Source organism: Schistocerca nitens, chromosome 4, assembly GCF_023898315.1.
Source record: "Schistocerca nitens isolate TAMUIC-IGC-003100 chromosome 4, iqSchNite1.1, whole genome shotgun sequence".
In the NCBI taxonomy this organism is placed as follows: Eukaryota; Metazoa; Arthropoda; class Insecta; order Orthoptera; family Acrididae; genus Schistocerca; species Schistocerca nitens.
The window spans coordinates 836,329,699-836,353,132 of NC_064617.1; the positions used below are offsets into that span (position 1 = coordinate 836,329,699).

A 23,434-nucleotide genomic window follows, 5' to 3' on the forward strand; every position below is an offset into this window, starting at 1 on the left:
TACGCAAAAACCGAATAACAGAACGCTGTTCTTCCCTGGTGCAATTCGCAAGTGGGGCGGCCATCTTTATACTGATACTGCGACGGTATGTGTGCATCTGCACTATGCTGCCACCTACAGGCCATCTGCAGGTTGTTCGTAGCACGCTTAACAACTTACAGGATAGCGGCGCGAAATTTCGATTTGTTATTACAAATTTTAGGTTTTCATTTGACTCACCCTCGTATAAGATAATTTCTTCGTCTACTTTTGAGGAATGTGTCCTGCAGTTTGTGCCATACATTTTTGTTACACCCTATATAAGAGTCGTCAACAGCGTCGGATGTTGCGTGATCTCTGTCGAGGATAAGAGATGCTGCGTTCACGTATGAGACAGCGTTATCAGCTCCTGACAATCTGAAAAGAGTCTAATTGTGGGTCTGCATTTGGTCGGCTATCCGAATCGTGCAATATCCAGATCTGTGGGGCACTCGTATGTGACAGTGGCTCGACAATGGAGTGCAAGGGAACGTGACGTCAGGCATATTCGAATTCAAGCTTCCAATCGACCCTGTCTGACCAGCACAAGGGAGGTTTGCCGTACTGTGCACAAAGCACGTCGTAACGTCTTTAAATCTACACTACCATCTGAGAATATGTAATGGACTCCCTGCAACATTGTGTCATCCCACACCACTGATCAGAGGCCATCAGCAACCCTATTGCGGTATTACCGCCGATGTGTTGACTTAACACCGTAACAGAAACAGCAGTGTTTGGAGTGGTGCTGTGACTGCACGGTGTGGACTGCTGATTAATGGCGTCACACTACGTTTAGCAATGAATCTGAATTCCATACCACTCTGGATGACCATTGTTGGGGAGTATGGCGGCGACCTGGGGAGAGGTCTCTTTCTTACACTGGTTTGGAAAGACGCAACTGTGTTACCTCTCGTGTCATGGTGTGGGGAGCCATCTGGTCACAGCTTATAGTGATTGAGGTACCAACTGATAGCACAGTGATACGTCACGGGCCTGCGTCCTCATGTATTACCTGTCTTGTGACGGTATCATGGTGCCATTTTTCGACAGGACAGTGCTCGTCCACGCGTGCTACATGTGTGTCCAAAATTTCTGCGTGACGTTGAGATACTCCTATGGCCAGCACGATCTCCACATCTTTCCCCAATAGAACACGTGTGGACCAGTTCGGACATCAACTCCGTCCTACTGCCAGTATCTGGAATATCAAGGACCAGTTGACAACAGTTGTGAGCCAGCTGGTCTCTGGAGAGTACATGACGGCTTTATCACATAGTTCACAGACGGAGCAGTGTATGGAGCGTGTGCGACGTCATATTGGTAAGAGTGCTCATGCACCTACATCTACATCCGTACTCCACAAGCCACCTGGCGGTGTGTGGTGGAGGGTACTTAGAGTACCTCTATCGGTTCTCCCCTCTATTCCAGTCTCGTATTGTCCGTGGAAAGAAAGATCGTCGGTATGCCTCTGTGTGGGCTCTAATCTCTCTGATTTTATCCTCATTGTCTCTTCGCGAGATATACGTAGGAGGGAGCAATATACTGCTTGACTCCTCGGTGAAGGTATGTTCTCGAAACTTCAACAAAAGCCCGTTCCGAGCTACTGAGCGTCTCTCCTGCAGAGTCTTCCACTGGAGTTTATCTATCATCTCCGTAACGCTTTCGCGATTAATAAATGATCCTGTAACGAAGCGCGCCGCTCTCCGTTGGATCTTCTCTGTCTCTTATACCAACCCTATCTGGTACGGATCCCACACTGGTGAGCAATATTCAAGCAGTGGGCGAACAAGTGTATTGTAACCTACTTCCTTTGTTTTCGGATTGCATTACCTTAGGATTCTTCCAATGAATCTCAGTCTGGCATCTGCTTTACCGACGATTAATTTTATATGGTCATTCCATTTTAAATCACTCCTAATGCCTACTCCCAGATAATTTATGGAATTAACTGCTTCCAGTTGCTGACCTGCTATAAATGATAAAGGATCTTTCTTTCTATGTATTCGCAGCACATCACACTTGTCTACATTGAGATTCAGTTGCCATTCCCTGCACCATGCGTCAATTCGTTGGAGATCCTCCTGCAGTTCAGTACAATTTTCCATTGTTACAACCTCTCTATATACCACAGCATCATCCGCGAAAAGCCTCAGTGAACTTCCGATGTTATCCACAAGGTCATTCATGTAAATTGTGAATAGCAACGGCCCTACGACACTCCCCTGGTGCACACCCGAAATCACTCTTACTTCGGAAGACTTCTCTTCATTGATATGTTATCTAGGAACTCTTCAATCCAATCACACAATTGGTCTGATAGTCCATATGCTCTTACTTTGTTCATTAAACGACTGTGGGGAACTGTATCGAACGCCTTGCGGAAGTCAAGAAACACGGCATCTACCTGGGAACCAGTGTCTATTGCCCTCGGAGTCTCGTGGACGAATAGCGCTAGCTGGGTTTCACACGATCTTTTTCGAAACCCGTGCTGATTCCGACAGAGTAGATTTCTAGTCTCCAGAAAAGTCATTATACTCGAACATAATACGTGTTCCAAAATCCTACAACTGATCGACGTTAGAGATATAGGTCTATAGTTCCGCACATCTGTTCGACGTCCCTTCTTGAAAACGGGGATGACCTGTGCCATTTTCCAATCCCTTGGAACGCTACGCTCTTCTAGAGACCTACAGTACACCGCTGCAAGAAGGGGGGCAAGTTCCTTCGCGTACTCTGTGTAAAATCGAACTGGTATCCCATCAGGTCCAGCGGCCTTTCCTCTTTTGAGCGATTTTAATTGTTTCTCTATCCCTCTGTCGTCTATTTCGATATCTACCATTTTGTCATCTGCGCGACAATCTAGAGAAGGAACTACAGTGCAGTCTTCCTCTGTGAAACAGCTTTGGAAAAAGATATTTAATATTTCGGCCTTTAGTCTGTCATTCTCTGTTTCAGAACCATTTTGGTCACAGAGTGTCTGGACATTTTGTTTTCATCCACCTACCTCTTTGACATAAAACCAAGTTCTTCCTAAAGTTGGCTAGATTTTGTAATCACTGAACTAACGTCACATACTCTCTCTCAACCTGTGCAGTTTCATTTCGTTTCCTCCTCCTCTTCTAGGTGCTTCACATTTTTTTTTTGTCAGGCAGTGTAGTATCTCTCTCTCTCTCTCTCTCTCTCTCTCTCTCCCCCACTCCTTCCCTCCCTCCCTCCCCCCTCCTCTCTCTCTCTCTCTCTCCCCTTGCCTCTCTCTCTCTCTCTCTCTCTCTCTCTCTCTCCCTCTCCCTCTCCCCTTGCCTCTCTCTCTCTCTCTCTCTCTCTCTCTCTCTCTCTCACATACACAACGCGCGCGCACACACACACCTGCGATAGTGAGGGGAAGGGGGGGGGGTGCCTGTATAGCCGTCTGGACCTGTGAGCCGTGCCGGCAGCTCATGTACTGCGAGGCGTGGGCAGCCATTCATCAGAACTTGCTCCCAGCACCGCGTGGGCGTCGGCCGCCCGCGCCACTCAGCCCGATAGCCGTGACCGCACGGGCCGACCGACCACAGCCCGCCGGCCTAGATGCACTGCTCACCACTGTGCATTGTGCCGCGGCTGATGCGAGAAATGAGCTACAAGCGCCGCCTCGAATACGTAATGCCGCGGCAATAGCGCCCAATCCGGCCGGTCGTGTAGCCCGTAAATAAACTCCCAAATCCGAACCCCCAACCACTGGGGACGGCCTTACAGCTGCCGCGCTGGTCCTTTCCTGAGTCTTAAAAACGTGCAATGAAACCGCCAAGTACAGCCATCGAAGATGTGCACTCCACAGAAGTTCAAAATCCAGGGAGACAGTTTTATCACTCGTAACCAGTAATAGCGAAATTCTGTATGACATACTGAAGTGTCAGAACATCGATGCTGTCGATGACCTCCTGAATGGCTATTTTCAGTACAGCAATGGTTTTGGAGTTATTTCTGCATTCCTCGTCTTTAATAAAAATGGTTCAAATGGCTCTGAGCACTATGGGACTTAACATCTGTGTTCATCAGTCCCCTAGAACTTAGAACTACTTAAACCTAACTAACCTAAGAACATCACACACATCCATGCCCGAGGCAGGATTCGAACCTGCGACCGTAGCAGTCGCGCGGTTCCGGACTGAGCGCCTAGATCCGCGAGACCACCACGGCCGGCTCGTCTTTAATATAGCCCCACAAAAAGAGGTGGCATGTGTCCAGATACGGAGAATATTTGGGCCATTCGAGGGTCATCCTAGTGGCCTCCTGGTACCCCAAAGCTAGAATGCGGTCCCCAAAGTGCTCCTCCAGGACATCAAACACTCTCCTGCTTCGATAGGGTCGAGCTCCGTCTTTCATGAACCATATCTTCTTGAAATCGGGGTCTCTTTGGATACTGGGGTTGAAATCACCTTCCAAAATCTTCACGTACCGTTCGGTAGTCACCGAGCCATCAGGGAATATCGCACCGATTATTCCGTGACTGGACACTGCACACCATACAGTCACCCATTGAGGATGAAGAGATTTCTCGATCGCGAAATGCGGATTCTGAATCCCCCAAATGCGCCAGTTATGCTTATTGACGAGCCCATCCAAATGAAATGACCGACGACAACAAGCCGCGTGCGCATGCACATAATAATTCCCATAATGCCCCGTGGCCAACTGTGCAGTTTGAACGTCCTAACACAAACAGTCCAGAAGTTATGACGATTCTATTTCATATAGTACAGTAGTTGTCAACCTGTATAAGCTCTTTTGTTTTGTAGCAGCATTTGATCGGTTACTGGACTGTAACAGACGCGCAAAAATCAGTTGAGGTAAATCTGATCCCCTCCCAAGACACTTTTATAACCTGCTAGGACTTTGTGGTATATTAATGACTTTTTATTACCTAATGTTTCTTATTTAATAGGATAGACGTCTATTCAGAAGACTAAAGCTAACCGGAATAATGCAGTCGTGTTTATAACCGAACGTTGTCACCCAGTTGTCTACCGTGTCCGACAAAGATCGAAAAGGAAATCTTGTATGGAAGTTAATAATACTCTGTAGTTAACTTTAATTTGGAATAAGTAACTGAAACGGTATGAAATTTGGGCCTCAGACTAATTAATTACGGTCGCCATCTTATAAGAGAGCAAAATTTACTGTTTCTTGACGACTGAATTGAAATTTAATTCATAATTAATATTGTAAATGAAGGTAGCAGAGGGTCAAACATGCACAAACACGATTTTGAATGCAAAATCCACGTGTGACAAAATGATGTTAAAATATTTAGAGATGCATTGAAATTACTTGTAATCACCAAAACGCAATAATGGCTACTTATTAACAATATACCACGCGAGATGTTCTGAATGACGTCAGTCCTGCAATGCTATCTGTTGTCAGGTTTTGTGGAGCAAACACCCACGACTAATCACTGTTTCTTAATAAACGTTAGCTCAGAAAAGTTCTAATGACTTCATTAACTAACAACAAACAATATATCCAGACAAAAAATAAATATTATAATTGTCACTTTAGTCGAAATAGCATAGGGACTTCACTTTGTCAGTTATTTCCATTACTTTTACTTTGCTGCGTCTTTAATTAGTTACTAATTGGATGCATTGGAAGCACTGCAATACAAAATGAATTTTAATTACTATTGTATATAGTTTCGTTAACTACTTGATTTAAGTTAATTGCAAACGTAATTCTTTTCTCATCATTCAGGTATCTTTATCTCTTTCACTAATGATTCTCTCGGTAGTAATGATGAAGGGATAGGATCCTCCTGATGGTTAATGAATTGGGATAACCAGTAGCACTCAAAATGTTTGTAGTCCAACTAAAAAGCACTACAATGATCAAGGTACTGAAACTACCACGCTGGCAAGTCGCGTACGTAACTGCAAACATAAATGGCTTGATCCTACTTTGTGGCATGTTGCAGCTGGTGCGACGTAATGCATTTTGTAACGACCATTATCGGCAACAGGCTCTTCTTTAACAACGAGCAACTTTTAATCATTTTGGCCACAGAGTAGTCTTCCTCAGGTACCAATACTTCTTACGTGCATTGTACTGTGGCCACATAATGTGCTTCCTCATCCATTCGCCAACGCCTTGCCATGCTTAAACACCATTTCGAGTCCACCCTCCTTTACGCCCTTGAGCACCGCCACTTTGCGTCCTTCTTTCACCACAGAAGACTAGCAACTCTCTCTCTCTCTCTCTCTCTCTCTCTCTCTCTCGCCCCCTTCCCCTCCCCTCCCCCCCCCCCCCCCTTCTCACCTGTACTGACTGCACGCGTTCGCGCCCAGCGATTCTTTGGCTTCTATAGAACACGATCTTTCCTGACATTACCCGAATTTCTACAAAGTTATTAGCACATTTTTCAGTATTCGTTTTCGTAATAACTATATTACAGTTTTTAAATTGCGAATACTGGCAAAATTAATAAAGTTCATACGTATACAAGGTGTTACTTTGAAATTAAAGAATTAACTGAAAAATTATTAGCACTGTGTTGTTGCACTATATGTTTACCTAAACGGTAAGTAGCACTAGAGATGAAACAATCGGTTTTCAGTTATATCATGTTTTTTTCCACACCAGTTGAACCTGGCTTTTAAAACCGCTCAGAATAAGCGGTTTCTGAAATAACTGATTTTACGTTTCTTATGCCTATTATTTCCTGTAATAAACATAAGAATAGAACAAAGATTGAAAAATTTTGTCTCCCTCCGTTTCACGATAATAGAATCAAAATACTGAAATAGGTAAATAAAAGAAAACTTAGTCCGTCCACCGTTCGCTGCTTTTCTTGAAAAATGGTAAGTGGTTAAATACTACTAAATATCACCGGTATTCCCTTATTGATCCTAATTTTTTGAAACTCTGCTCAAAATTCACTTTGTAATCGGAGATCATACCACTTTTTGGCATTACGGATAGTCTGTGCTAAAGGGTGAAAACTGAGGTTGAAGAACTCTGTTTTCCGTGTTATTTTGTCCGTTTCCAAGAGCTACAATCAGATAATGGCATATTATGTAGACACAGGCAGCAGATCAACTATTTTTTATTTTTATTGTTTACTGTGAACGAATTATGGTGAAGTTTTTGATATATTACTGTTACCAATAAATTCCTTTCTATTTTATTGTTTTCTAGATATGGCAGACAAATCTTCAATCTTTTAAAGCAAATGAAGCATTGTACTTCACTGATACGTCACTTTGTAAAAATATTTCCAAACTAGGGTTGTTGCCATTCTGCAGTACAACGAATGTCCGGCGGCGACAGCGAGAAACTGCCGTATAGAAGAGGTAGAAGCAAGTCTTTTACACTGCACATACGCGGTACCTTAAGACACGACACTCAGCAGCAGAGAGATTATCATCTCAGCAATGCTGTACCAGTTCTTATGCAATGTGTTTGTTGTCCTTTTCTGCCGGAGTTGTTGTTAGAATAGCACTGATCGTTTTCCCCGTTTTCTATAGTAATGAGATATACTTCAAATCAATGGAAATTTTATAACCATTCTGTATGAAATTTACCCCCAATTTCCCTCCCACTTTATAGAAAATATTTGTATTACCAAAGCTATGTACCCCAAAACTGTTACCCAAGTTAAAATGGTACGCTAACCTTTGACTACACAGAACCTAACCTGAATTGAACGGTAACCGGTCTGAATATAACTTGTTTTTACATTAAACGCGCTGCTGAAATTATCTGGCCCTAATCAAAATTTCAGCTTGCCTCGCGTCTTGACAACATTATTGCACATTTCTCGAAAGTACAACAACAAACAGCGAGCAGCAGTGGCTAAGCTAGATTTCTATTTCTAAATAAAATTTCCAACTGTTGCATACCGCATGTGGTAATGCGTAATGATAAACAATGGGGTGGGGAGAGTAACTGTTCCTATGAAAAGATATTCCAAGACAACGATTTTAGAACGAAGTATATATTCAAAAAGATAGAGTAAAACTTCGCGTGATCTTCACACACAACATAGGTCTTAACAATTCCAAGCTTAACAAAGTGAACAATGATTTAAAATGGGTACGATGTTAACAGTGAATTTCTGTAAAAACCAAACACTGTGATCACTTTATATGTTAATGTGCTACTCAGGGAAGAGAGCTGGTCCTTCTTCACAGCTCTCAGCAAGTGAACAAAGTTAACTAGCTGACAATAATCATTCCGACAAACCAGCTGCGCAGTGCTGCAGTATTATCTTATAGTACTTCGTTCAAAAAAAAAATTACGTTATTCAATATTTACATTCTTTTCGCCTTTCAACACAACCATATTCAACCTTGTTGTCCTTTACAATAAACCTTTCATCATCTAACAGAAACAATCGCAAGTCAACACAGCATTACTGAATACATCCATCACCCACTACACTTCAACTAACAATGTATCAGACTGCGCAGAGACAACGACTGTCCCACAAGAAGACCAAAGATAGTTTAATACTAACATAACTCTCTCTCTCTCTCTCTCTCTCTCTCTCTCTCTCTCTCTCCCTCTCCCTCTCCCTCTCTCTCTCTCTCTCCTCCTTCCTTCCTCCGTCCGTCCCTCCCTCCCTCCCTCCCTCCCTGACATCCACATCGATATCTTACAAAAATCGAAATGACATACCCAACTACTTCTTTAAGAAGGTTTATTTAAAAACGAAAAGTTTTAGCACTCCTGCTATGGTTAATGGATATTTCGTTTTTTTTACTCGCTTACTAGTAAAAAATAAAAGGATACACGTATTATAGCCGAGACCAAATAAATACCGAAAAAATGCCGCTTGATCGGAACTGAAATACTGGAATCGGTTTTAACCGGTCGGTTTTCCCCACCCCTAACTAGCGCACTGTCAGTTTCCTATTCACCTGTTCCACCCACGGGAAGAACAATTGCCGTACGAGCCAGAAACACTCTACTCTCACCTTCGTGGTCTTCTCGCGAGATGTAAGTAGAAGGAAGCAATACATCGGCTGACTGTTCTAGGAACGTACACAGTCGGAATGTCTACCTAATCCACCCGCAGAAACGCACCGCTGGCGACGCAGAGGGGCTCGCGTCAGCGCTTAGCGCTCGGTGGAGCGACGCGGAAAGGTATCGCCGGAGATCGGCGGGCGCCGAGTCGCTCGTTAAAACGGCCGGCCGGGCCATACATCACACGGGCCTCGGGTTGGCGCCTCCGGTGCGTCGATTAATCTCCCGGAGGGCCCGCGCTGGCGCAGGCGGTGGTGCGAGAGAACGCGTGTCTGCCGGTGGGCGGTCGGCGGCCTGCGCCTCGCCTCGCACCTCACAAAGCGCCAAGGACGTCTGCAGACCGTCACGTGCCATGGTCACGTATTGTCTGTTGCCTAAAGACTCAGGATCTTAGGCACACGTTTGTTAAACGATTTTCCTGACGTTTCGCCAGCACGAGTGGTCGGTATTGTTAAGGGGGACCGTATGCGTTACAATGCTTTCAAAAAAACCTTAGAAGAGTCCGAAGTTTTCAAGGCAATGTAACTAAATTTGGCACAGTTGTCAAGGAAAGTTACACTGAAGCGCCAAAGAAACTAGTATAGGAATGCGTATTCAGATACAGAGATATGTAAACAGGCACAATACGGCGCTGCGGTCGGCAACGCCTATATGAGACAACAGGTGTCTGGCGCAGTTGCTGGATCGGTTACTGTTGCTACAATGGCAGGTTATCAAGAGTTAAGTCAGTCTGAACGTTGTGTTGTGAACAAGCAGGCATAGCAGCTCTTCTCCACAGCGAGAACCTGCGTGTCGGCGAATTTTGTTACGTGATCGCTCTCATACTGCGCGTCCTCTGTCACAGCCGACAAGTAGGGAAATCGGCCGTGGAGGAGCACTCGCTGTGTGTTAATGTACCAACCTGTAATTTATTTATAATGACACACAGAGTGCAATTTGCAATTTCGTTACTGTACCGGCTGCACCTTGGCTGCCAGCTTCGTTCCTAGTTGAGTTCAAATTGCTGACAACAAGAGAGAGTTTTTCGAATCCGAGCGTAGTCATAAATTGTATAAGCCACTGGATTCACATTTGTGACTAGCGGCGTTTATACCGCTGTCCGAGCATCCTGATTGTTTTTGTCTTATTTCAGCTAAATCACTCCAAGCGAATTCTGCAACAGTTCCTGCAATGAAGACACGACAGTTTCCATTCCTACCTGCGTTGTCGTGAGTTAGTTCTCCGACTGTAATGACGTAGACATCGGCGGTACGTTAACACTGTCCTTTATTTCGCCTTCTTTCAAAAACTGACTGTTATCCAAGCCTATTCGTATCCATGCGACACTAGGTACAACGACCTTATCTTGTCACTTCAGTCCTCTGTTCCTAAATCGAGCATTTGGTAGATTGCCCATTATTTTCTTTGTGTAGGATACAGTCCAACAAAGGTGGATTATAAATATTCCTCCTTTCCCCGGCAGTTACTTGTTGAGGTGAGACACATGGAGCAATATATTACTCACCACATGAGCCATTAAAGCGTAGACGATAATTTTAAGCCGCTAGACGGACATTAACTTCGTATACATTTTGGTCCCCTTAAAGCGCGGGACGGCGGACCTGTGTTACAGAGTATACCAGTGCCCGAGCTACATGCAAAACTGCCGACCGAGGTGGCCGAGCGGTTCTAGGCGCTACGGTCGCAGGTTCGAATCCTGCCTCGGGTATGGATGTGTGTGATGTCCTTAGGTTAGTTAGGTTTAAGTAGTTCTAAGTTCTAGGGGACTGATGACCACAGAAGTTAAGTCCCATAGTGCTCAGAGCCATTTTTTTACATGCAAAACTGTTCGCCTGTTTTCTGCATAGTATTCTAATTGCGTTTCGTATTGACAGAAAACACAAAACACGCAGGTCTTGTCTTTGAGTTGGGAACTTCCTCGGGGATGCTGGTTATAAAGATAGTGTCACGGGCCTTACAGGAAATATTCGAGATTAGCCGAATTGCGGACTGCGAATATTTCTTAGTATCGTAAAACGTGCCAACCCCTCTCCCCTCCCTCAAACCTTAGCTGTATACCAGAAAGGATGAAGCGAGAGAGATACAATGTTACGTCCCATTCAATCGCAACGGAATAAGCTGGATATTTTACGCCACATCGAGGGTGGCGTCAATAGATATGAAATGGGATCTCGAACGCGTTAACGGTGGGAAAAGATATCGACCGTTATGGTGTTTAAATAACCACACCAGTATTGGCGTCAGGTGAGTTCAGATAACAGTGGAAAACCTAGCAAAGTGGACTGTCATCTATCCGCCGCGTCTTACGACTGGTGATTAATTCTCTTAAACACACTCACCTCCACGCCACATTCTGCGCTCCCAGTGAGGTTTGCTAATTCTCTGTCAGGTTGTTGAGGGCCAAATAGTGGTGCTGATTTATCTGCAAAGAGTTTTTTTCATTCTGTAGTTAGTAACTGTCTCCCTATTAGTCGAACTCGTGAGTGTGCATTGCTGGACTAGCGCCCTTTGGAGACTTAGTATGACAGACTAGGGCCCCACTTGCTTTTTAAGATTATTTGCAGAAAAAAACTTTCACTTTGCATAGATGTTTAAGCGGTACGTATTGGAGAAGAACGGATACGGACACAGTGGGAGAGAAATCCGAAATTCTTCCAGGCAGAAGGTATAGGCCCAGCAAATAGAACGCCGACGAGATACCGCACAAAATCGACAGGATGTTGGCTCGAGCCGGCCGGAGTTGCCGTGCGGTTCTAGGCGCTACAGTCTGGAACCGAGCGACCGCTTCGGTGTCAGGTTCGAATCATGCCTCGGGCATGGATGTGTGTGATGTCCTTAGGTTAGTTAGGTTTAATTAGTTCTAAGTTCTAGGCGACTGATGACCTCAGAAGTTAAGTCGCATAGTGCTCAGAGCCATTTTTATTTTGTTGGCTTGACTTAACAGTAAATGCGTTATCCTTTCACCTCAGGAAACGAGTGCATTATTAGGTACGATGAAAGATGGTTTGAGGCTCCGTAAACGGGCTGTCCGCCGTATTCTGTTCTAATGCGCTAAGGCATACATCGGCCAGACTTCGGGGACAGTCAATGAAGGTGCCAAGAACGCAGGTGAATTCGAGCAACCAACAAAATCTGCGATTTCGGGACCACTGCATAGCCGTAAGGGACTCAATAAATATGAAGAAGTGGGAGTACACAGACAGACCTCATCGTATCGGACTGCGTTCTAAAGAAGGTTGTTGAAGAACGAGTGGTCGACAGGCTGGTCAGCAGGGACAGTGGCTTCACTCTCAGTGAAGCGTGGCACCCAGTGCTCAGCCATCCGAAGTCTCAACGACGGCCGAGATCGACTTTTACGCGCCCGACCGATGCGGCAAGAGCACTGAGGAACCGGCGTTCGCGCCCAGCATCTCCTGCCTCCCCCACTCCCTCCACCCTCCCATCACCACCACCACCACCACCACCACCATCACAACCACCACCATGACGTGCGGCCTGGTAGTGAGGGAACAGGTGTTGAGCATTAAGAGTATAATAAAGGAGGCGCGATGTAATGAAAAAGGTCATTGTACAGCTATGACCTGAAGGCAAGGTACGCTGTCGAAATATCGTCTTTGGGAAGCGACTGCACCCGCCTGAACACCCAAGAGCAATACAAACAGTTTATTAATTCATTTATACTGCTAGGCCTCACCAACGGCAGGATTTCGCGAGCTTGACGCTGATGGATCGTAATCTGAACTTCTCGCAGTAGGACTGACAGCATTATCATCTTAGACGGCATTGAACGAACTATGCAGTGCACTCGGGTGACCATTCTATAGCCGCGTGGGGAGGCCGCGCGGTTAGAGGCGCCTTGTACCTGATTGCGTGGCCCCTCCCGCCGGAGGTTCGAGTCCTCCCTCGGGGATGGGTGCGTGTGTTGTTCTTAGGGTAAGTTAGAGTAAATAGTGTGTAAGTCTAGGGACCAATGACCTCAGCAGTTTGGTCCCTTAGGAATTCACACACATTTGAACCATTCTACACGTCGCTGAGAATTCCAGCTCTAATCATCCACATACCAGTCGATGGTGTGTACGTCTATGAAATTACATTATGTCTTCTGGCTGCTTAACTTCTTTTGTCAGTCAGTGTAATCCATAATTAAGAATTCTATGTTGATTTATTTAGTGGGTGAATATAATGGTACGAAAACCAACATTCTTAACAAATGGTTCAAATGGCTCTGAGCACTATGGGACTTAACATCTGAGGTCATCAGTCTCCTAGAACTTAGAACTACTTAAACCTAACTAACCTAAGGACATCACACACATCCATTCGTATCAGTGTTTGTGCGAATTAAGTGTGTGTTAGAATTTCCATTTTAGGCTCATTTTACGTATGTAATACTTGAATTTCATCCCAGTTCAGCAGCTTTGACATAATCTAAAAATCAGTGTGTTTACTCTGTCCTCCAAGCTTTTCAATGAGAGATAAATTATTGAAATGTAATAACTAAACATATATATGTTACTTTTGAAGTCAGGTGTTTCATCAGAGTATGTATCGATTTGTATTTTTTAATAGTTCGTTGACTTTTTGGATTTCCACACAAGACGTGGTCGTTGTCGAAATGAATCAAATATTAGCCACAACTGAATTCCTTCTTAAGATATTAGCTTCAGATATATAAATGTCAAAGAGATGGTTGTGATTACCGTTCGTCTGAAAACTTTCTTGCCTTTGTCAGTCCGCGAGACCAGAAATTGAACACAATTAATTTATGTAAGTGCAATTACCAAAGACAGTATTGTGATATGTATTTTTAGATTTTCAAGTTTTATCTGCCGACATTTGTGTATACATAACCTACAACTGTACTGTAGTATCCAATACGCAGCCTACTTCAGTGTTTTAGTATCCAATAGATGATCTAAAACGTTAAAGTATTCAGAAATGTTAATTACCTACTCAAAACCATATGAAAATGCCAAAAACCCGAAGAGACACTCCATAAATCGGAAAATAAACATGTTTCGGATGCTGTACTAATTCATGGTATCGATCTCTATATTATAATACAATAGAACCAGTTACTTTTCAATCCGCCAGGGTAGCCGAGCGCGCTAACCCGCTGCTTCCTGGACTCGGGTAGGCGCGCCGGCACGGATCGAATCCGCCCGGCGGATTAACGACGAGGGCCGGTGTGTCGGCCAGCCTGAATGTGGTTTTTTGGCGGTTTTCCATATCCCGCTAGGTGAATACCGAGCTGGTCCCCACGTTCCGCCTCAGTTACACGCGTCGCAGATATTTGAAACACGTCCGCACTATTTCACGATTTGCCCTAGAAGCAGACGGGGTACACTGATTCCGTCCTGGGGGGTACGGGGTGGCGGCAAGAAGGGCATCCGTCCATACCTAACGCTTACATTGCCAAATCCGTTGTAACCATGCCGACCCTGCGATCGCTGCGGGACTATGGCGTAAGCGAAAGAAAGAAAGAGGCAGTTACACTTCAATAGCCCCGACGGCGAAATTAGATAATTTCTGTACCGAGTCGTCTTTGGCTGGAAGAAGGAGCGGAAAATAATACTGTACACCGTACACTGACTTATGAAGTGCAGCTGTAGGTGTAGCCATGAGAAACAGAGTGTTTGGAGAGTGTGTTCCAACGGCTGGCTGACTGGTGCTTTTCCTGTCCACAGCGTGCGACTGCCACCCTATCGGGGCGTCGGGCAAGACGTGCAACCAGACGACGGGACAGTGCCCCTGCAAGGACGGCGTGACCGGCGTCACCTGCAACCGCTGCGCCAAGGGCTACCAACAGAGCCGGTCGCACATCGCGCCCTGCATCAGTGAGTACTCTGCTCGCAGATCCTGCTGCTACATGTTCGTCCAATAATGCATGCGAGTGTGTCACAGCATCAAATCATGCTTCGATCCTGCCTCCCATTGAAATTGTGTGTCCCGTTGGTGCAATGTCTCTTGCTAAATCTTGGTTTCTAGTTTGAGAAGCACAGTCCTCACTTCTTCTAGCACCGCCACCAAGACACATACTTTTCATCATTCCTATTTTGTTTACATGGTGCCGTAGACCAAAGTAATGAGAATTCATCGCAAAGATTTTGACCTACGGATCAGAAACTGCTCTATTCCATAAAAATTCCATTGTTGTTGTTGTTGTTGTTGTTTTTCATGGTGGTGGTGGTGGTGGTGGTGGTGATTCCTACTGAACCGGTATACTTTATTCATCCCTTGCTATTCCTAGAAAATTCTTCTCCCCACACTTCCTTCCAATACTGAATTTATTAACCGAACCTTTGTTTTAGCCACGTTGGGCCACTTATTTTTCTCGCCAATTTTGCTCAGTAACTCATCATTAATAAGTTTCCATTAATTTAAGTCTATGGTCACAAACTTTTTGTTAACAGATTACCGGTTTCGGTCGTTAATGACCATCATCAGATCTGATTCATAAAAACAAAGTCCTAATGAAACAGATCTGATGATGGTCATTAATGACCGAATCCGGTAATCTGTTAACAAAATGTTTGTGACCATAGACCTAAATTAAAGGAAACTTATTACATATACGGGTCACTGTTTTTTTTTTTTTTTTTTTTTTTTTTTTCGCGACGATGTCGCAGCTTGTGAAACTCATCATTAGTTGCGCTGTCTACCCATCTAACCTTCAGCATTTTTCTGTGGTGCCACATTTCCAAAGCTTCTATTCTCTTCTTGTCTCAATTGCTAATCGTCCACGTTTCACTTCCGCACTAGGCTACGCTCTAGAAAAACGCCTTCAGAAAATACTTCTCAACATGCAAATTTATATTCCGTGTCAACAAAAAAATGGCTCTGAGCGCTATGGGACTTAACATCTGAGGGCATCAGTCCCCTAGAACTTAGAACTACTTAAACCTAACTAAACTAAGGACATCACACACATCCATGCCCGAGGCAGGATTCGAACCTGCGACCGTAGCGGTCGCGTGGTTCCAGACTGAAGCGCCTAGAACCGCTCGGCCACACTGGCCGGCTCCGTGTCAATAAACGTCTCTTCTTCAGAATCGATTTCTTGCCATTTCCAGTCTTCATTTTGTATCCTGTCTACTTAGGCCATCAGTTATTTTACTGCCCAAATAACGAAACCCGTCTACTACTTTTAGTGTCTCTTTTCCTAAACCAATTTTTCAGCATCTATTGATGTAGTTCGTCTACATTCCATTATGCTTGTGATCTTTTGTTCGTGTTCACCTTGTATTCTCCTTTCAAGACACTGACCATTCCGTTCAACTGCTCCTCCAAGTCCTTCGCTGCCTCTGACGGAATTACGATGTCATCGGTAAACCTCAAAGGTTTTATTTCTTCTCACTGAACTTGAATTCCTTCTCCAAAGTTTTTCTGTGGTTTTACTCACGGCTTCCTAAATGCACAGACTGAATAGCATCGGCTGTAGGCTACAACCTTGTGTCACATCTTTCTCAACAACTACTTTCCTTACATTTCGAGTCTGTTTCCTGTGCAGAGTGCCAAATAACCACTCGGACCATATATTTTATCCCAGATACCTTCATAATTTCAAAGATAGTTTTCTGATCAACATTGTAATCCCGCATTTCTTTAATCTGTCGTCTAAGGTACAGTCGTGTGAACAGTATCGCCTTGCGTGCTCCTACATTTCTGTGAAACACAAACTGATCTTCGCCGATGTAAGCTTGTAGCAGTTGTTCGTTTTTTCTTTTCCTCATTACAAAATGAAAACAAAATCCATTGGGTGCACTTTAGATTTTAATTTAAGTTACATACGATACATTACATGGTAAAATTCCTTTCGTAAAGTAGCTCACACACTAGAATAGCACTTGAAACATTGGGGGGAGAGGGGTTTGGTCCAAACATGTGCCGTACTGTGCTGGTGATTTTCTGAACGTGTTTGCGCACTATAACCTGCGGTTCGTGAGTTTTCCAATTCTCTTCCTTTCCTATTGTTTTGCGACTGGTGGAGTGGGCACCGGTCTTCATTTCTATGTTCCATGGGACAACTTTGGTGCGGATGGTGTTATCCTTTAGTAATAATTACCCGTACGTGATATTTTGATAAATTACTCCAGCAATATCATCACTGCTAATCCAGTGGAATATACTAAAATTTTAGCAATTGTTTTATCGGTTTTATTGTTGCAGTTTATGTTCATTACAAAATCTTTATTGCTCTTATTTATAAAGAGTTCTTAGGTACAGGCACATGTGAAGATTGAATTAGTAGCTTTATGTAAATAACAATGGAATTCTAATGGGCAGTCAGTGGAATTTATGTTCGTGTTATAATGTAACACACAACTGCTCGTCCGCATTCAGCATCCACCATTTCGTGATGGTAAGGCCAAATACATCCCATCACATTTAGTCCTTGCCTCTATTATTTGCAAACGAAGTCGATTTAAGAGGAGCTACACTGTACGCAACATCAATACACGAAACAGACATAATTTCAAAGCCATTTATTCCCAGATTTGTTGTTTCTGGCAGTGCAGTGGTCCGGAAACATCGGTGGCGCTCCACGTTAATCTCTTCATCTGTGTAATAATGCTGAATCCTATAGCCTCTTCAATCTATCTGCTGTAGTCAAGACCTGATCCCCCTCTATAATTTTTACCGCTCCATCTCCCCTCCATTAAAAAACTGACAAGTCCTTGTTGCATCACGATGTGTTATGTCAAGCTGTCCCTTCTTTTAGTCAAGTTGCTTCACATAACTCTCTTCTTCTCGATTCGATTCAGTATTTTCTTATTTTTTACTAAATCTATGCATCTGATGTTCATCATTCCTTTGTAAGAGCATATTTCAAATGCTCAGACTACAGTTTGTATTTTGAAAAGTAAAGCAAGAAATGGTGAGTTCCTGCAAATTCGACAAGCATTTAAAGATATGTGTTACTCACTATTTGTATATACTGTATCATTACTTAGTCTGCCGAGCGGGGTAGCCGCGCGATCTGAGGCGCCTTGTCACGGTCCGCGCGGCTCCCCCCGTCGGAGGTTCGAGTCCTCCCTCGGGCATGGGTGTGTCTGTTGTTCTTAGCGTAAGTTAGTTTAATTAGTGTGTAAGCCTAGGGGACGATGACCTCAGCAGTTTGGTCCCATAGAACCTTACCACAAATTTCCAAATTTTTCATTGCCTAGTCTGAACGAAATGAAAACACCTGTTAATAGCGTTGTCAGGTAGTGCAGTATTCCTCGTAATTACGCTTCTCTTCTCACAGCATGCATGTAACCGATATTGTTTGTCATTTGTTAGTGTGGTTAGACAAGTACTGAGCAATCTGTAGTAGATAAACAGCGGTATCTTAGAACAAGCCGCATAAACTTGAGGTTATTCTACAGTAGGAATATCTTGATGTATTTCCGTGTGCTGGATGCTTAGGCTGAGTCCGCAACTGTAAAACCAATTTTGTAACGGAAGAAGATTCAACAAAGATCAACTTCATTCGCAGACAGCTATCGGAAATTAATATTTTCATTATAAGTGCTGTATGTTGGGCCAGAATAAGTTATTTTAGTAGAATTAATAGGCATATTAAGTTGTTTTAGTCCACTATACATCCAAAACCTGTCTGTGAATGAAGTTCAAAGAAAAATTGTATCTATTCGGTGGATCTTGCTCCCCTGCAAAGTCATACTACCTCTTTCCTAATTTTATTATGTTCTTTCATAGCCTGAGCTTAATTTTCTTATGCTACCTTTGTAATGTTGGAGTTATCATACGTTGCCTGTTTTGGCTGTGTCTAGAACAGATCTTTGAAAAAGTAATGAATTAGGAAGGGCTTATTCTTAATATATTGACATATAGCAATCAAATTTCCAGATGGACGTCATGATTTATTGTCTTGGCGAAAGAGAGAGGCGATTTTGAATACTGTGTCCTTCTTTTCAGAAATACCGCGAGTGGCCGCCACGCAGATCTCTACTGGCAGTGAAGAAAGTGGCGGTGGTGCCTCCACCAGCGGAAGAGGTGAGTACATATATAAATGGAAATGCTGCGTGGCTAGGGCCTCCCGTCGGGTAGACCTTTCTCCTCGAGCAAGTCTTTCGAGTTGACGCCACTTCGATGACTTACGTATCGATGAGAATGAAATGATGATGATAAGGACAACACAACATCCAGTCCCTGAGCGGAGAAAATATCCGACCCAGCCGGGAATAGAACCTGGGCCGTTAGATATGACATTCCGTCGCGCTGACCACGCAGCTACCAGGGACGGACAGTATATATATATATATATATATATATATATATATATATATATATATATATATATATATATATATATATATATATATATATACACAAACAAACATACGAGGGTTGAATGAAAAGTAATGCCTTCACCTTGGTTAATTGGGTTATGATGGGAATATTTTAATAAATCAAACGTAGAAATAATCCTTAGAATGTGATATTTAATTACCAATATTCACTTTTCCACATAATCACCAGCCAGTTGGATAAATTTCTGCCAACAATGAACAAGTTTAGTGAAGCCGTCACGGAAGACGTCGACACTCCGCAACCACAGTCTCACAGTTCTCTCAACGTCTTCATCAGAAGCATAATGATGCCCGCAGATCGTCTTTCATTATCGCGAACAGATTCAAGTCAGACGGTGCTAAATCTGGTCTGTATGGAGGATGCCGTACGGTGGTGAGATTCAGTCTCTGAAGTTCTGAGCCGGCCGCGATGGTCTCGCGGTTCTAGGCGCGCAGTCCGGAACCGTGGGACTGCTACGGTCGCAGGTTCGAATCCTGCCTCGGGCATGGATGTGTGTGATGTCCTTAGGTTAGTTAGGTTTAAGTAGTTCTAAGTTCTAGGGGACATAACCACAGCAGTTGAGTCCCATAGTGCTCAGAGCCATTTGAACCATTTTTTTCTGAAGTTCTGCTGTGGTGGCACGTGAAGTGTGTGGTTTGGCATTGTCATGCTGCAGGAAAACATTTCCCTTTTCCCTTCGGACCCTTGTTAGCCGTCGTTTCAGAGTTCGTAGCGTTGTGATGTAACACTCTGAATTCATTGTTGCTCCACTATCAAGGAAATCAACATAGATAACACCATCTGCGCCCCGCGGGATTAGCCGAGCGGTCTCAGGCGCTGCAGTCATGGACTGTGCGGCTGGTGCCGGCGAAGGTTCGAGTCCTCCCTCGGGCATAGGTGTGTGTGTTTGTCCTTAGGATGATTTAGGTTAAGTAGTGTGTAAGCTTAGGGACTGGTGACCTTAGCAGTTAAGTCCCATAAGATTTCAAACACATTTGAACATTTTGAACACCATCTGCGCCCCAGAACACTGTGGCCATAAATTTTCCAGCTGAGGGCTGCGTCTTGAATTTCTTTTTCTGGGGCGAGTCTTTGCGTCGATATTCCACAGACCGATGCTTCGTCTCCTGTCACAACTGAAGGTAGAAAGTGGTCACCTTCATTCTCGTAACGCTAGAGGACACCCTGGCACTTAAAGTTACGCAGGTGCGATTTGGAGGTCTCGGTGTCATTGAGTTCGTAGCCACTTCGACCAATCTAGGTGAATGCGACCTAGTGTGTTCATGTGTATGCCTGGAGTTACGGTAGCCATCCTTGCAGAGTTCCATTTGTATGGATACGTTGAAATGGCAGCTTCCCATAGTCTCCAAAAAAACTGTAGTTAATATTACAAGCTGTTATGTCTCTTTTTAAGAAATGGTATACGAAGGAGACTACAAGTGTACATTCCTAGAAGAGACAGCAACCATATTACTGGTTCAAATTCTTCAAATGGCTCTATTGGACTTAACATCTGAGGTCATCAGTCCCCTAGAACTTAGAATTACTTAAAGCTAACTAACTTAAGGACATCACACACATCCATGCCCGAGGCAGGATTCGAACCGGCAACCGTAGCAGTCGCGCTGTTCCGGACTGAAGCGCCTAGAACCGCTCGGTCACACCGACCATATTACTTGCTCCCCGTTGATCTGACGAAATGACCATAATGGGGAAAATTAGAGAAATCAGACTTCATACGAAGGTTTACAGATAGTAGTTTCCCCACGCAACAATTTCGAACTGAACAGGAGAGGGGGAAATGATAGTTGAAGGAAAACCCTCCGCCACATACAGTAAATGGGCTTGAATATCAGTGATATAGATGTACGGGAAGTAATGAAGTATTCAATACACTCACTAACACGGGGACGTATCCAATATGTGTTCGTGACTTAAGGGTAGCCATTAATTCAATAATCGCCCCGCAACAAACAGCTGATGTTCGATTACTTTGCAGAAATGAAGTGAATGATAAAGACTCTTCTTATTATTTAAATCCTGTAGACGTCCGACATAAAATTCCAGCACGCATCGTTTGTCCCGAATGCACTTCTCCAGCACTGTAGCTGCTGTTTAACGCGGTCTGCTAAGAGCGCGCAAATAACCTGTTTATTTCGGAAGAAGCGGAGGCGATGGCGGTAGGGGCGGAGACGCCGGGTTCCGAATGCCGGCGCACCGCGAGATGAGTGTTTAGAATTGCTTCCTGCGCCGGAAATTTGCTGCCTCCTGGGCGCTGCGCCGAAATGGCCCGGCAATTCCCGTTTCCTCGGTCGTCTATCGGGGATTGTCGAGGATTATGGAGGATGGAGGGGTAGGCACCCTGTTTGCTCACCGCTCCCTTACTCAGGCGCCGCGGCCGGGAAGGGGGATACAAATTGTTTTCTCAGGAAGTGGTAATTCCACTTCACCTAAACCGTCGACCTGCCGTAGCCGCAGCTAGCCTCTAGATGTGCACAGTGATTATTAACTCTGAGAATGGACAGAAGAAATCCAAAACAAAACAAAAAAAGCAGGAAATGGTTGCAGTCGCTGTGTATTAGGACCTAGGTAACGAAAGTCCAATGTTTCAAGAAGATAATGCATCTGAGTATGATTCTGCTGCAACTAAAAATTTGTTCGAAGATAAAGACATCGATGTATTGCCCTGGCCAGCAGTAGCCCGCGTTTGAGACCCGCCAAAAACCTTTGGGGAATAGTTGCAAGGCGTGTTTATCGCAAAGGAGGGCAATTTTTAGGTCGTATGTGAGCTGAAAAGAACACCGAGAAGAGTGGGCGAGAAGAACTACAATCCCTAACAAAACCAATGCCGAAGAGAATTCTTGAGGTAATTAGGAAGAACGGAGGTTGTCCGAATTACTAACAGTGCACTTACACAGCAGGACAGTGATTGAGTGCCTTTATACCAATTTCCATCCAGGAAATGAAAACGTCTGGTTTTGTTATTCGTGTTATGAAAGACACTTTGTAATTCTGTTATGATTGCAACTGTTATATGTATCTACAACTTCCACAGTGAATTCGATACAAGTATGCTTCAGACGTTGTACTATCACTTTTGTGGTCCCTGCCTTTATATTGATTTCTACTACTGTACACGGTTATAAATAATAGAGCGCAGACGGATGATAGTATATCAGTCGTATAAGGTGACCAGCAATTTGACAGTGTGCGTACGTAAAAACTAAATAAGACATCTGGCATAACGTTTATACTATCTAAAGAGTATAATACACTTAGCCATTTAATTGTATATAACCTGAACGCTACACCTGAATCGTTAACCCTGTAGCAAGGTTATGAGCCGTGTATCGCGAGCAAAATTATGTCCAATAAAATGTCTAAATGTGACTTAAAATTTGTCGGAAGTTTATATTGTGTTTATCTAATGCATACGTACCGACAAATGGACACACGAAAAGAACAGCAAACATAAAAACCACTGATGATGTCTAATACGAATAGATGAAACACGTGGGAGAGCAAAATAAACATTCAGTGGCAAAAGACGGAAAATATTTAATCTTGTCTACATGATAAACGTAACTGAAACAGCAACCAGGAAGAAAAGCTGCAAATATTAACAATGTTGCTCATCTCTAAAATACACTCCTGGAAATGGAAAAAAGAACACATTGACACCGGTGTGTCAGACCCACCATACTTGCTCCGGACACTGCGAGAGGGCTCTACAAGCAATGATCACACGCACGGCACAGCGGACACACCAGGAACCGCGGTGTTGGCCGTCGAATGGCGCTAGCTGCGCAGCATTTGTGCACCGCCGCCGTCAGTGTCAGCCAGTTTGCCGTGGCATACGGAGCTCCATCGCAGTCTTTAACACTGGTAGCATGCCGCGACAGCGTGGACGTGAACCGTATGTGCAGTTGACGGACTTTGAGCGAGGGCGTATAGTGGGCATGCGGGAGGCCGGGTGGACGTACCGCCGAATTGCTCAACACGTGGGGCGTGAGGTCTCCACAGTACATCGATGTTGTCGCCAGTGGTCGGCGGAAGGTGCACGTGCCCGTCGACCTGGGACCGGACCGCAGCGACGCACGGATGCACGCCAAGACCG

The 23,434-nt window shown here is 44.2% G+C and overlaps 1 protein-coding gene across 1 annotated transcript in view; it reads left to right on the plus strand.

Moving 5' to 3' along the window:
• The window catches only part of LOC126253268 (netrin-3-like), a 474,694-nt gene that overhangs the window by 330,882 nt on the left and 120,378 nt on the right, over positions 1-23,434 (plus strand). Inside the window, exons 2-3 of the mRNA XM_049954482.1 lie at positions 14,712-14,861; positions 18,943-19,020. Coding sequence (XP_049810439.1) covers positions 14,712-14,861; positions 18,943-19,020 — 228 coding nt within the window. The remainder of the gene's footprint in view (positions 1-14,711; positions 14,862-18,942; positions 19,021-23,434) is intronic.